The sequence below is a fragment of the Notolabrus celidotus genome, chromosome 8, assembly GCF_009762535.1.
Source record: "Notolabrus celidotus isolate fNotCel1 chromosome 8, fNotCel1.pri, whole genome shotgun sequence".
NCBI classification, from domain to species: Eukaryota; Metazoa; Chordata; class Actinopteri; order Labriformes; family Labridae; genus Notolabrus; species Notolabrus celidotus.
Genome location: NC_048279.1, coordinates 10928468 through 10943298, shown reverse-complemented (window position 1 = coordinate 10943298; position 14831 = coordinate 10928468). Strand labels below are relative to the sequence as shown.

General features: G+C 40.6%; 1 protein-coding gene across 1 annotated transcript in view; it reads right to left on the bottom strand.

The window, feature by feature from the left end:
- Positions 1–14831, bottom strand: part of si:ch211-26b3.4 (connector enhancer of kinase suppressor of ras 2) — a 73626-nt gene that overhangs the window by 47536 nt on the left and 11259 nt on the right. Inside the window, 1 exon segment of the mRNA XM_034689107.1 lies at positions 7904–8067. Coding sequence (XP_034544998.1) covers positions 7904–8067 — 164 coding nt within the window.

The window sequence follows — 14831 nt, the reverse complement described above, 5'->3', positions numbered from 1 at the left end:
AAGTCGCCTATTACTGCTCTGTGACCCCTTTAAAGAAACACACACACACATATCCACACACATACACAATCCCACAAACAGACCCACTGAGCCACATTGCTCAGTGTCCCAAGGCACCGACAGTCATGTTTTTGCCTGACAGAGCCTGATTCCTGCTGACACAAAGGCTACACACACACACATCCCTGTATAGCGAGATGCACAGGCTTAGCTAGACGTATCTATTCCTCCTCTGCCTCTAGATCTATTCTACACAGTCACGGACCGCAGTGACTACAAAGAGGAGAGGGTTTCACAGTGCAGTGGAGAGAGAGGGAGAAATGAGGGAATTGAGGAACTAAAGAGGCAGAAGACAAGAGGGAAAGAGAGAAAGAGAGAGCACCCAGCTATGAATCTCACTGAAACTGGGTCATGCATACTCTGTGTTCTGTATAATCTTCTGTATTCTGCGTGAATGTACACATATACATGAACCAAGAGCATACATGTCTGCACAGCTGTAATTAGCCTGTCCTCTGATTCGATCTAAAGCTGTGTGCGGCTCTCTCCTGGGGACAGAGTGCTGAGATGAAGCGAAGGAATAATGCCCTGTGTCGGCAGCAGAATGACTTTGTGTGTGTGTGGGTGTGTGTGTATGTGTATGTGTATGTGTGTGTGTGTGTGTGTGTGTGGTGTGTGGAGTGTGAGTGTGTGTGTGTGTTTGGAGAAAAAGGGAGAAATAATTGAGCAGTGCGTGCATATGTGCCGCTGTGTGTGTCAGATCAATACAGTAAGAGGGCGATGCCATTAGAGCAACCACCCCTCCACCTTCATGTCGATGTGGTTGCCATAGCAGCCACGTGTGGAGGGGCCTCTTCTCAATGCTGATATTGCTACCATTGTTCACAGAATCACATTCAAACAGCTTTTATGAAATACTCAACAGAAAGGAAATGTTACCCTTTAATCCCTTTCTTTAAAAAGTCAAATATTCGTCAGTGTTGCTTCAGTTCAGTCTCCACATTCAGCTTTTTTCAGACAACTTGCACCAAAGTAAGTGTCCTTACCTATTAATCAAAGAATATTGATTGAGCGTGTGGGCGTGCGTGTGTGCGTGCATGCGTGCGTGCGTGCGTGCGTGCGTGCGTGCGTGCGAGTGCGTGCGTGCGTGCGTGCATGTGTGTGTGTGTGTGTGTGTGTGTGTGTGTGTGTGTGTGTGTGTGTGTGTGAATGCTACGTATTTGCAGCAGGTTTTCTTGTTCACCCATATCATGTCCAACAATCCTCTACTGTTGAATATTCAGGGTAAAACTATTTTTTTCCCTCTTATTGTCATATAAAAAGTCTTTATTCTGCTGCTTACAGACATTATCTAATTAGAGAGCTGTGTAGGTTTGATTTGACCAGAATCTGATCAAAACATAAAACTGTAACTCCTGGGCAATCAGAGGAAAAGTTAAAATAGCATCACATGGCTCTGTCCAGGAGCAAAATGAAACAGAACATTCAAAATTCATTGTGCTTTCCTATATGGAACATCTGAGGACTCCTGTCCAATTAGCATAAGTGTTCAAATATAGATGAAAAGGACTCAGAATGTAAATTATGGCCAACTATTAAATAACTTTTGCATAATAACCATAGGATTGGAAAATGAAGTTTGAGTCACACAGTGTAGCACTCAAAAGAAACCAACATGAAAGCTGACTAATCTGCTTGAAAGGAGAAGATGACAGCATGAATCACTTTCTCTGAACAAAAGCAAAGAAAAGGAGAACTTAGGACAGATTCCAAACATAAACAGCTACCTAATTATTATTATTATGGAATATGCCAAGATATTTTAAGTTTCAGAGCTGTTGAAGACCTGACTATATTGTAAGATATTGTGATAAAGAGGTAAGATTCTGTCTGATGGAGTGGGTTTTCCTCCAGATCTTTTGTTTTACTGTCTTCAATCCAAACATAAGATGGTCAGATTCATTCAGAACTCTGAATCATTAACAGATACCAAAATGTTTGTCTGTGTTTTAATCCAACAGACTGCTGAGCTGTACAGTGTGTATCTTCGCCATCTGTCCACTGTTACCTGGGATCGATGCCATTCAGCTGGTACTGAAAACAAAGACAGTCTATCTATGGAATGGAGTATGAAACACAAACTAAACATTGCTTGTTTTTTCAAAGTGCACAGATTATTAGACCTTAGGGGGAAAAGCTAGATTCCCAAATCAAGACACTGGAAAGATTGCTTACATTGTAATGTAGACTTAAAAACTGTTTTAAATGCAAAATATGGAATTTTAACCATGCAGTTAAAAGTGCAAGTGACATGATTGGCTATTGAAATTCAGCAATTAATCACAATCAAAAAATGTAATGTTTCAGAGTCCTTCATAGTGATATTATATTCTCATTTGAACATTTTATTTGAGCCATTAAATTGTGACTTTAGGTGGCTAAATTTACTGAGTCAACAGAAAATCATTTCTTTTTGACTAAGAGGTGAAATGCAAAGCTAATCATGAGATATATACTCCATGTTTGTATCCTTTATCCAAACATACTGTAAGCACTGGATTACTGATTTATTCAAGCCACAACAGTGAAACCTGGTAGGTCTAACATCTTAGTGCCCTTAGCCTGGCAATTTATTGACTGATTGATAAAAATAATCTTTAGTTGAAGCTCTATTTACTTTCTTATTTACTTACTGCACAATTCTCTCTGTCTTTTTTTGAAAAGAAAAGAAGAGGACAAAAATAATGGCACTGGTCGGCTTAGCAGTATAAGCGCTTGCCCCATATACAGAGGCAAAAGTCCTCATCGCAGCAGTCGCTGGCTCGACTCCCGGCCATGACCCTTTGCTGCATGTGTTCCCCTACTCTCTACTCATCACATTTACTGTCTCTCTTCAGCTGTCCTATCAATAAAGGCAAAAAATGCCCAAAAGCATGACTCGGAATAAACAAAAACAAAACAAACTTAATTCCAGAAGAGAAATGGTCCTAAGTGGACACCAATGGGAATGTCATGAATGTAGAAAGCTCTAGGGGATGCACAATATCTGTTGGGCTGATAGGTTACTGACTGAATAAAGGGAGTATGTCATTATTCCTTATTCCAGTAATATAATTTATCTGATAAAGACAACCGATGAAAGTTGCTTTCATTTACCATAAAATCTGTAATGTAAGTCCCACTGGTTTGTGAGACGCAGTCAGATTTGGGGGTGTCCCAGAGGAACAAACGGTTTAAGCTGTCTTCCCACGTGACGACTTCCATTGATTTCAACACAGTCTACAACACAGGCTGCCAGTTTGTCTTATGGGTGCCTTACGCAGGCATTCTGGATTTGAGTCCAACCTGTGGCCCCTCACTCTCTTCCTGCTCTGTCCCCTGTCCAGTCCTCTCAGAAAAAAGGCACAAAAACCCCAAATATAATCGCAAAATAAAGAAGACATTGTTTCCCAAGCTGGTGGCATAGTTGGAGCTGTATCCTAAGTCGCCGATACTCTGCTTATCCCGACCTGCTCTGTATGATGTGATAAAACACATTCACCGTCTGATAAACGTCAGTGGCAGAAGTTTCTACCACAGACATATGGACTACTGAGGTAGTACACTTCAACATGAAAAAGGCAATACCACATGCACAGGGGGGAGTTGATTTCAGTTAGAATTGGTGATTATAGAATATTTCTATATATGCATCTTTGTTTACTAAATCCTAGTGGATCTTACCCTTTAAAGAACATAAACTACATATTTAGAAATATGAAAAAAAAAGGTTGGTATTCTTATCGGCCTTCAGAAGCAGGTTATTATCGGCTTTTGGTATCAGCTACAAAAAAATCCACACCCCAAAAGAAACTTGCCTTAATCTCGGCAGACCTGAGGGTGAAGTAACAATCTGTAGAATGAAGAAACATAGCCAGGCCTCAGCCAAGTGCCAGAGCAAAAAACTGCAAAATACAAAATCAAATTGTTCTAAATCCCAGGAAGATTCATTAAGAAGAGCATTAATGCTACATTATAATATTTCAGCTAACTGCAAACTGGCTTCCATCGCTGACTCTAACTAACTATTACAGAGGTAAAAGGGAGTCCTTTGTAGTACGCCTTCCTGTGTAATTTTTTTCCCTGTGTTTCTGGTTTTGACATATTAACTTCAATAAAATCATACCTATGTCAATGTCATTTCATGTCTTTCATTTCTGATTATGGGATGTGCAGCATTATATTCTTAAGTTATGCCCCTTCCTTAGTATCTTCTGCTGAAAATTCTCTGAACCCCTGAAACCTACTTAGCATAGACGCTAGGGGCAAAAACTCGATTGCATAGACATAAAAGAAGGGACTTTCCACATTGCAGCGAGACTGAAAGCCCAGTCAGCACTTGGAACTTGCATTGATCCAGGGCCACAGGAGCTCCACTTTTAACTGCAGAACGACCAGAAAGGCATAATGGTTGAGCCAAGGGAGCAGGATTCTGCTTTCTATATGATGGCCTATAATGCTGACTATAAAGAATCATCCTATACTATCCAAATATTCACAGTGCCTGCAGATACTATAGAGCTGCATTTCTTTGTTATCTGGAAGAAGAGTTAATGAGAGGACTGTTGAATATTATATCCGAAGGCAACCTTGAAGCACCACTCCATGTTATTATAACTTGGGCTAAGTTTTGTAGTTTGGGCTCTCTTTTCTACGATGATGGAAACATTTCACTCAACATAGGAATGAGGTGAGGTCTCAGGACACTGCAGTCATACAAAGGTCAACACAGCAAGAGTTAGTACTTGGATTCAAACAGCCAGAAGTCCAGGCAGATTATAAAGTTTACCCAAAATGGAAACAAATGGAACAAATGAAAATAGTACGTGCACACAACTATTAGAAGTTTGTCCTGGTTAAAGGTTAAAGCATGAAGTCAATGTGTGAACTGTGACTGATGATTGATGACAGTTTGGTTGATATTATAAAGTTCACCTTGAGTTTCTTTTTCAAATTTCATCCTCCCAAGATTCTGATGTTTTCCCAAACACATCTCAGAAATTAACTTGCTAAATGGAGCATCATCATTGCTGATAAGAAAGACAGAGCTGAAACTACAAAAAACTAAGAGCCAAGCTGTAACACACTGGAATTATCCCTCACAGCAGTCATTTAGAGATACATCTTCACAACCTGGCATCCCTATGTGTGTGTGTGTGTGTGTGAGCAAGTGCATGTGTTTGTGCACTTGCATATATAGTGTGTGTCCAGTTCCAGGACATATGGTGATTGTTGCTCTGGGACACTCATTCCCATGCTGGAACGTTTAAATAAGAAGAGGTCCTGATTAGCGCACGTGCGCACACACACACACACACACACACACACACACACACACACAACCACACAACAAACACACAACAACACAACACAAACACAAACACACACACAAGCATGTGCGCCTACACACACCCTCACACACATTCACACACAGTTAAACAGCCCCAACTAATCCAGCCATGTGTGCCTGGGAGATAAGGTGCATTCTGCATACACTTTCTACATACTCTCTCTCTCTCCTCTCTCTCTTCCTCTCTCTCTCCTCTTCCCTCTCTCTCCCCCTCTTTCTCACTCTGGGAGAGTAGCACCTAATTCCCCCTAATTCTCTAATCCTGAGCAGGGCCACTGCACAGACAGTCAGCAGTGACCGCGGAAGTACACACAAAGAAGTGCCAAAATGACTTTTCTAGCTGTTTCTCAAGTCAATATCAACAACTGGTGTGGGAAAATAAACAACCACAATGTACCTGTGAACATTTCTTCAGCAGTTTCACCAAAGAAAGAATTACTATAACTCTGGCGATCCCAGCAGGTTTTAAACATAAGACCATACTCTTTGCAATTATTCAGGTGTAAAATGAATTCTCCAGGACTGATGGTGGAAAATCATGGATGCCGGGCTAGATGTGGTTCTAAATTTGATCCCCTAGATAATTTAATATAATTTTACTTTGAACATAGAAAAACACATTCTTAAATTTCAAATATTGAACACTTTTAAAAACTCTGCCGATGCAAAACAGTCCAATTCAGGCTGACACTCAACAGTTAGTTGTTCACGGTTGATGACATGTACTCATTTCTATTTGTGCCACGCCGTTAGGGCTGCACAATGAATCACATTTTAATTGGAATCCCAATTTTGGTCTCCTATGATCGAAGATATATGATTGATGGTGATTATTGACTTTTTAAATGCATGCCCCGCTTGAAGAAAACTCTATGTGGTGGTCGATTAGAATAATATTTCAAGAAATGCATAACCCAATTTAATTCACGTTAGGTTATACATTATGGTCTGCACACACTTAAACACCACACACCCACACAACACACACACACACACACACCACACACACACACACAAACACACACACGCTCACCCTCACCTCTGACACCTGCCTCTTCATTTTTCTTTGCCTGTCGACTATATGTGTCTGCTCTTTTGTCAATACTCATCAGCAGTTTATTTTATAGTCACCCGTGTATCACAACTCATGGATGAAAAAGTTTCACTTGATGAGGCTTGTTGTTAAAGACGAATCCTATGCAATCTTAATGATCCAAAACTGAGAGTGCAGACACACACCTGCAGTGCTGCAGGTTGATGGCAGGAGGAGTTGTGTTAGTAAAGCAGAGGTACACAATGAGCATGGAGAGTCAGGCTGCAGCCTTGTTAACGAGCAAAAGATTGCTTGACTAAATAGTGAGCTTCCTAGAGGTCAGTATCATCATTAATATGAACACCATTTTAAAGATGAATGCAAAAAGACTGTAGAATAGGTTACTGCTGTGACTGCACTGAAAATGTATGTCAGTTCAGATAATTTACCTTTTATTACTGTGGAAATACACCACTAAGTCCTATGTTTAACTGTATTTTCACCAAAATTAAGTCAAAGCTCTCATTAAAGAAAATTTTCATGCTGTTTGACCAAATGTTGGAGGTCACTGTGGACAAAAAAAGGTGTGGCAGGTTTTGGTCTTATTTCAACCTGAGCAATTGGTGAGACACAGGATATGTTTTTATAGTGAAAAATAACAAACAAATTGTCTCCAACTGTAATAAATATTTGTGATTACTAACCGTGATCTCAATATTGAACAAAGTAATCTTGATTATCATTTTCGCCATAATCCTGCAGCCTTTTGTGAAAGTTTTTTCAGTATTTTCACCAAATATACTCTCTGTATATTACAATCAAAAGCACTTTAACAGAGTGTTTTGTTCAGATCCCCAAAACAATTTTAGAGTTTCAATGAATAAAAGTTGAATTCTGTTAATCAATAATTAACACTAATTAAAATGACTAAATCAAAGTGTATAAAGAAATACTTCACTTAACCACCAACCTGTAGATGGATGTAGGAAAAACCTTTCAGCTCACATACAGTATATTACAGCCATCAAGCTGATAATATAAATGGAAACTCAGAGTCATATGAATGAGTGTAACCGAAAACTCTGGGTACTAAACCAGAGAACCAGTGTCCTGAGGTTCTGCCTGGCTAAATGTCCCCTATGTTGCAGCTTCACCACTCATTCCAATGTTACATTTTGACAGACTTATAATTCTGAGATGCTGCCCTTTGTACTTTTGTGGCATCGCCTCTAAGCTAAACCGTGTTAGCCCACTAAATCAACTAATTTTGCAAGATAATGTTACTCTGGTATTTTTGTACTCAATCATATTTTGACCCGTGTGCTTGCCTTAAACTCCATGGGTTTGTTTCATGGTAGTAGTATATCTGACCAACACTTTGACACCTTCAGACAAACAGTTAAAGAGACATCCAGGATGTGTTTATCTCCCCCCCCAAAAGTAAGAGAAAAAAGGTCAGTGAGTAACAGCGGCTGACTGACCAGGGCACAGAGTAGGTCGACAGCTTCCAGGATGAGCTCCTGATGTCCTATTCTGGTGACACCCAGCTCCTCCAGCTCCTGATGGGTGATGTGCAGCAGCTGCTCTCCCCCCATCTGCTCCCGCTCGAAACTCTTCACGTACTGCTGGAGACAGTCGTCCAGACCTGAAGAGGACATTGACACACACACAGGTTGGCAAGTGTTGATGCTTATCTACTATCACCGTTACAATCAGGTTTGTTGGAAAAGACCAAACACTTCAATGTACTTTTTTGTCTCCTGGAAAAGAGACAAAAAGACAAAAATAGAAATAAATACTGATCATTTGCAAATAAAAATACTATGGTCCTTTTGGTTTCATTGAACCCTGAATCCTGGTCCACTTTAATGTTGCAGAACACAGCTATGAGTAGAGACAGCCACTCAAAAACACAAAATGAGCTTTTCTTTATTTTCTAATAGAGAGAAAAACTCAGACTAGTAATCAGGCACAAGTTTCCCCAAAGTTTAAAGGACAACTTTCTGTCACCAAGAAAAGATAGCAGTTAGTTTGGCATCCTAATATCTGAAACACCATGCAGTAATACAAATCTCTTTGACACTGCTGCTGTTCTTGCAAAAAAGGAAAGAAAAAGTGATGCTTTTGAGTGTTTTCATGCACATTCTGAGTAATCAGGTGTGTCCAGGCTCCACCTAAAAGATATGAGTAACATATCGACGCCTGTCTCTGTGCTGTAAAGCTGCGGCTGCCTGCCATGCAGAGAGCCAATCAGCTGCACACAAACGTGGTGGGTCCAGGATACTATTGATCAGTACCAGCCTCAGGGTTTGAACCAAACAAAGTCAGCAGAAAGCGTACCTCCCTACAGACCTAATGAACAAGCCCACTCCAAAATGAGCACACGCAGAGCGAAAACGCATGAGATGAAGCAAATCCATACACTCATACACACACACATGGAATCACAACAAAACACAACAATTGCACTCAGTCTCTCCATGAACACACTCTTCAACACAATCACACAAATACAATTACAACTACTGTTGTTATTCAGGGTCTCGACGCCTCTGCGGAGGCATACTGTTAAAGCGAGTGGAGCTGTGAGGAAAAACTGATGCCCAAGGGAAGTGATGCTGACAGAGAGCAGACAGTGTGGTAGCACCTTAACAGTCTCTCACACACACACACAAACAGAAACACACATTTGCTACAAAGAATGAGCAAGAGGCATCTTGCTCTTGGTATACCATGGGGCACAACAGACCAAATGTAAGCGTACTGCTGCTCTGAGTGACACAGACAAACAATCTTGTTATATTCAGCACAGAAGAGCAATTGTAAGTCTAACACATCAGTAAGAAGTGCTGCTCTGTGGCATAAAAAGTGAAAATTATTTAATGGAATACATTCCCAAAAGGCAAACACTCATATCCCACACGTTAAAATGTTTTTCAAAGAAGATAACACAGCGTTATCTCACCCAGGGCTGATAAGATATCAAGTTTGTGAACAAAGTGTGTGAAAACTCAACACGTGAAAACAAGTAGGCACAAGTGTAGGTTGTTTTCATAACAGTCATTTGGTATTTGATAAGGTGATACTAATTTACAACGTTCAAGCACATGTTCAAAGTTCGTAAATTCCTAAAAACTGTCACTTTTATAATGTCAATATGCAACACCATTAGTAGGAGGGATGTAATCAGGAGCATTTACTCAAGCACTGAACTGAGCTAAGACTCTGAAGAGCTTGTGCTTCACTCAAGAGTTACTGTGTCGTGTCACCTTCTGCTCTCTGCAGCTACTCTGCATTCACAGGAGAGGGAAGTATGGAACTTTTTTCACTTCACTGGCATAGTTAACAGATACTTCAGTTAAACAATGATGAGCTTTGAAAATAAAATGCACGCTTACACAACTCGCTGATATGATGTGTGTTTGATTAATGGAAAGAAAAAAGGCTACGTTTTGAACGCTATTTATTTTTTCAATGATTATCTGCTCCAGGCTTAACTGTGAAATAATGGGTTATTTACCTCTTCAATACCACTGACAACAACTCAGAAAACTCAAATGTGACAAGGAAGCAGTTACTTATTTTGTATCAGAGAACAAACCAAAGACATTCAGACTGGTTTCATCTAAAACAGTCTTCAAAGATGTATTTTAATTGGTCGTTAAGTTTGTATTTAATGTAAGATATGGAATTGATCCATAAATAGCAAGTAGCTGTAAAATCTTGGGATGCACTGGTGTATCGGTCAAACATTGTATCGGCCAATATCAGCCCTTTTGTCAGATATCAGCACTTTGGCTCTTCTCTGGTGTAAGTCCCTGATGCTTATCTGTCTTATTGCATCTTTATCTCACCAATCTAATGTTGCCAGGCTTGTTCACCTTCCTGCAGTTTCAGAGAAGACATTTACTGAGCAGAGGAGATCTCCTGTTAGACAAACTGATTCGTTTTCATGGTGTGGCTGTGGCTCAGTGGTAGAGTCCATCGTCTATCCATCGGAAGGTCAGGGGTTTGATCCCTGGTCCCGCTGTCCATATGCTGAAGAATCAGCATGTGATTGGTGTGTGATTAACTGATGATGGGATTAGTTAATACTGACGGGCTCTTTACATAGCAGCCTCGGCCTTCAGTGGGTGTGCATGGGTGAATGTGACATGAGTGGTCAGAATATTAGAGAGTGTTACATAAACACAGTCCATTTACCATTTACTATTTCACGGTCAAATGTGAAATGAAATGTAGGCAGCGGCGGAGTACTACATCATCTCTAAGAAAGAACTGCAAAATGCAGTTTGTAAGGCATGTTCCAGTGACATAAAGAGAAGAGGGACTACTATCAACAACTGAATCAAATCTCACTTGTTCATTTAAAAAACAGACAAAACGAATTACAAAGAGTATCTGCCAAGATTTCACAAATTTTACAGTTGAGCCAAGATTTTCATTTCTGATCAAACGAACAATAAGTGTTGTATAAGGCACTAAACTACTATGTAACAGGTAGTCCATCACTGTACTAAAGCAAATGTCCTCAGTAACTCTCCACCACTTAAAAACAAAGAATAATATTGTCATGTTGTCTTTTTTCCTTGCGTATTAATCTGACTTGTGTATCTGGAGTCATGCTCTTCCACATGATGTGTTCCCCTGTACGAGTCTCTTCCCACTGTTGTTTATTATCACACCAGACTGTTTCTTATCTTCAGATAAGGACAAAGAAAAGAGTCTGTGCTATTAAATTCAGAACAGCTTTGCCTTCCTTTGAATAAAAAATGTTCCTGGTGACAAATTCTTGAATGAGATTAAGTGCACTGCTACTTTCCAGCATTATATTTAAATTCACTAATTTAAATTCCCCTCAATGTAAAATGTTTATTTCAGGTGTATAATAGTGTACAGTCATGGCCAAAAGTTTTGAGAATGACATAAATCTTACATTTTCACAAAGTCTGCTGCTTCAGGGTTTTTAGGTGTTTTTGTCAGATGTTTCTATGGTATAATGAAATACAATTAGAAGCATTTCATAAGTATCAAAAGCTTTTATTGAGAATTACACAGAATTCATGCAATAAGTCAATATTTGCAGTGTTGACCCTTCTTGCTGTCAATCAACTTCTGGACCAAATCCTGACTGATGGCAGTCCATTCTTGCATAATCAATGCTTGGAGTTTGTCAGAATTTGTGGGTTTTTGATTGTCCACCCGCCTCTTGAGGATTGACCACAAGTTCTCAATGGGATTAAGATCTGGGGAGTTTCCTGGCCAAGGGCCCAAAATCTTAATGTTTTGTTCCCCGAGCCATTTTGTTATGACTTTTGCTTTAAGGCAAGGTGCTCCATCATGCTGGAAAAGGCATTCTTCATCACCCTACTGCCCTTGGATGGTTGGGAGATGTTGCTCTCGGAGGACGTTCTGGTACCATTCTTTATTCTTGGCTGTGTTTTTAGGCTAGATTGTGAGAGAGCCCACTCCCTTGACCGAAAAGCAACCCCACACATGAATGGTCTCAGGATGCTTCACTGTTGGCAAGAGACAGGACTGATGGTAGCGCTCACCTGGTCTTCTCCGAACAAGCCTTCCTCCAGATGCCCCAAACAATCGGAAAGGGGATTCATCAGAGAAAATGACTTTACCCCAGTCCTCAGCAGTCCAGTCCCTGTACCTTCTGCAGAGTATCAGTCTGTCCCTGATGTTTTTACTGGAGAGAAGTGGCTTCTTTGCTGTCCTCCTTGACACCAGGCCTTCCTCCAAAAGTCTTCGCCTCACTGTGCGTGCAGATGCACTCACACCTGCCTGCTGCCATTCCTGAGCAAGCTCTGCACTGGTGGTGGCCCGATCCCGCAGCTGTAACACCTTCAGGAGACGGTCCTGGCGCTTGCTGGACTTTCTTGGGCGCCCTGGAGCCTGTTTGGCAACAATTGAACCTCTCTCCTTGAAGTTCTTGATAATTGGATAGACGGTTGACTGAGGTGCAATCTTACTCGCTGCTATAAACTTCCCTGTTAGGCCCTTTTTGTGCAATGCAATGATGGCTGCACGTGTTTCCTTGCAGGTAACCATGGCTAACAGATGAGGAACAATGGTGTCATGCACCATCTTCCTTTTAAAGTGTCCAGTCACTCAATCATGACAGATTGATCGCCAGCCTTGTCCTCATCAACACCCACACCTGTGTTAATGTGTGTGACACCTGTGTGTCATTGAAATGATGTTAGCTGGTCCTTTTGTGGCAGGGCTGAAATGCACTGGAAATGTGTTTTTGGTGATAAAGTTCATTTTCAAGGCAAAGAGGGACTTTGCAATTAATTGCAGTTGAGCTGATCACTCCTCATAACATTCTGGAGTATATGCAAATTACCATTATAAAAACTGAAACAGCAGACTTTGTGAAAATTAATAGTTGTGTCATTCTCAAAACTTTTGGCCATGACTGTAGTGTAGTCTATGAATCATCAGCAGTGTTGGCAGAGACATGCACAAGTTGTCTGGACGTGCAGATTTCTTTGGCTGGCCAGCAGCGATGGGAGCGGAGACGGCCATGCAGAGATCACAAAGGCAGAGCAGAGAGAAAGCCCTGCAGCTGATAAGGAGGATTTCTGAATATGAGAATCCAAACCCTCACTAGAACAGAGATATGAGGGAGTATATATAAAAAGACCAGGCTTCTTCACAAAATGGATGTCTTTATATCCATACCAGCACATTCTTCTGATTCCTTCTCTCACTCCTTCACTCTAACATTTCTCCTCCCACATTTACACCTATGCCCCTTTTCAGTAGAGGATTAAAGCTAGCAAACTTGCTTGTTTTGTCCTGATTTAAAGGTAAAGCTACGATACAAAATATGCAAAATACAAAAAGTATCATCATCTTTGCACATTAAAGATTGTCTGCAGTCACCCTTTCTCCATCCTAATATGTATGTAAAGAATAAATAATTTAATCATAAATAATCAAAGATATCCATGTTGACAGCAGATGCATTTCCCCCCGAAAACTGTCATACTAGCAATGTCTGCCCTTCAACACACAGATGAATGGGCTGCTGAGTTGACAGCGCCAGATTTAGCACCCAGTCTCTCTAAGGTAAAGGGGAGAGGACTCCAATAGTGAATTATTACTCACATACTTTTGCAAGCACATGCAAAGTAGTGCAGTCGGACGCAAAGAGGCATACACTCACACATAAACATACACATTGTGACACACAGCTGCCAGCCAATAGATGAATCAGAAAGCTTCCCCGAGGACAAACAGCTGATCCAGGTTCATCTGCTGAGTTCAAATGCCAGCTGAAAATAGCACATGGTGCTTTGTGAACACATGCATACACAAATTAACTGAAACATATGGGTCAGGTTTGTCAGCACTACACCTCTCCAGACAGTAATTAAAATAATGTTGAAATTAATAGTCAGTTCTGCAGTCACAAATTATTTCTGCTGCCATCGCTGTCCCTCCCCATATCAGCCTGTGTGCTGTGCTCACTGCAGGAAATATAAAAACTGACCTCTCCCTTAAGTAGGCCATGCAGTGTAATAAGAGCAAACAAATCCTTGCCTGCGTGCAGCTGAAATAAACAAAAAGTAATTTTGCATGAGTAATATCACAAGTGTCTCTCCGAGTAATCAAGTCAGAAGCTTATTCCAGTTTCCCCTGGGACAGTAGACCAGACTGACTGAAGGAAAATATATTTTACCAGAGCTTAAACATAGAAATCTACGGAGCCCCTAAAGTGACATGGGCAGGAAAAAATAATTAGATGTGTTCTCGTGCACCAGAAACTATCCATGCTCACAAGAAAATTTCTTGAGATCACAAAATATTATTGCAAGCTCATGAGAAACTTTACCGTGCGCACAAGAAAGTGCGCACAGTAAATGTTCTGGTGAGCATGCAATAATTTCCTGTGAGCACAAAAGGGTATTACGTGCGTACGTGAAACAAACTGCAGATCACATTGGGAAAAACACACTTCAGCGAGGCAGAATGGCAGCAGGTGTGAATTTAACTTTCCTGAAAATGCAAAATACCATGAAGGTGTCATAAACCACCTTAAGGATGAAAAGGTACTCTAAACGATCCCATTATTTACAAAGCGTAATGCTCTTAAGGCAATGTAAACTTGGCCATACAAGCTTCGCCTCATTAGCCCATGTTGCAACTTTCTCTAGAACTGAATGTAGTTTTTAAAACGTTTCTGACATTTGCCTTGATTTTTCAGATTGACATCAACATCATAAATGTTATGACTGATGAGGATTAGGACAGTACATCATCAGGTATGGGGACCGACTTGCAGTCCGAACATTTTGTCGACAAAAAACTGGGACGAATTAAAAGTTGGTAGAAGGAGAGACATCAAGTCTGCTCTCATGCAAAGAGTAAGAGACAGACTGACCAGAAACC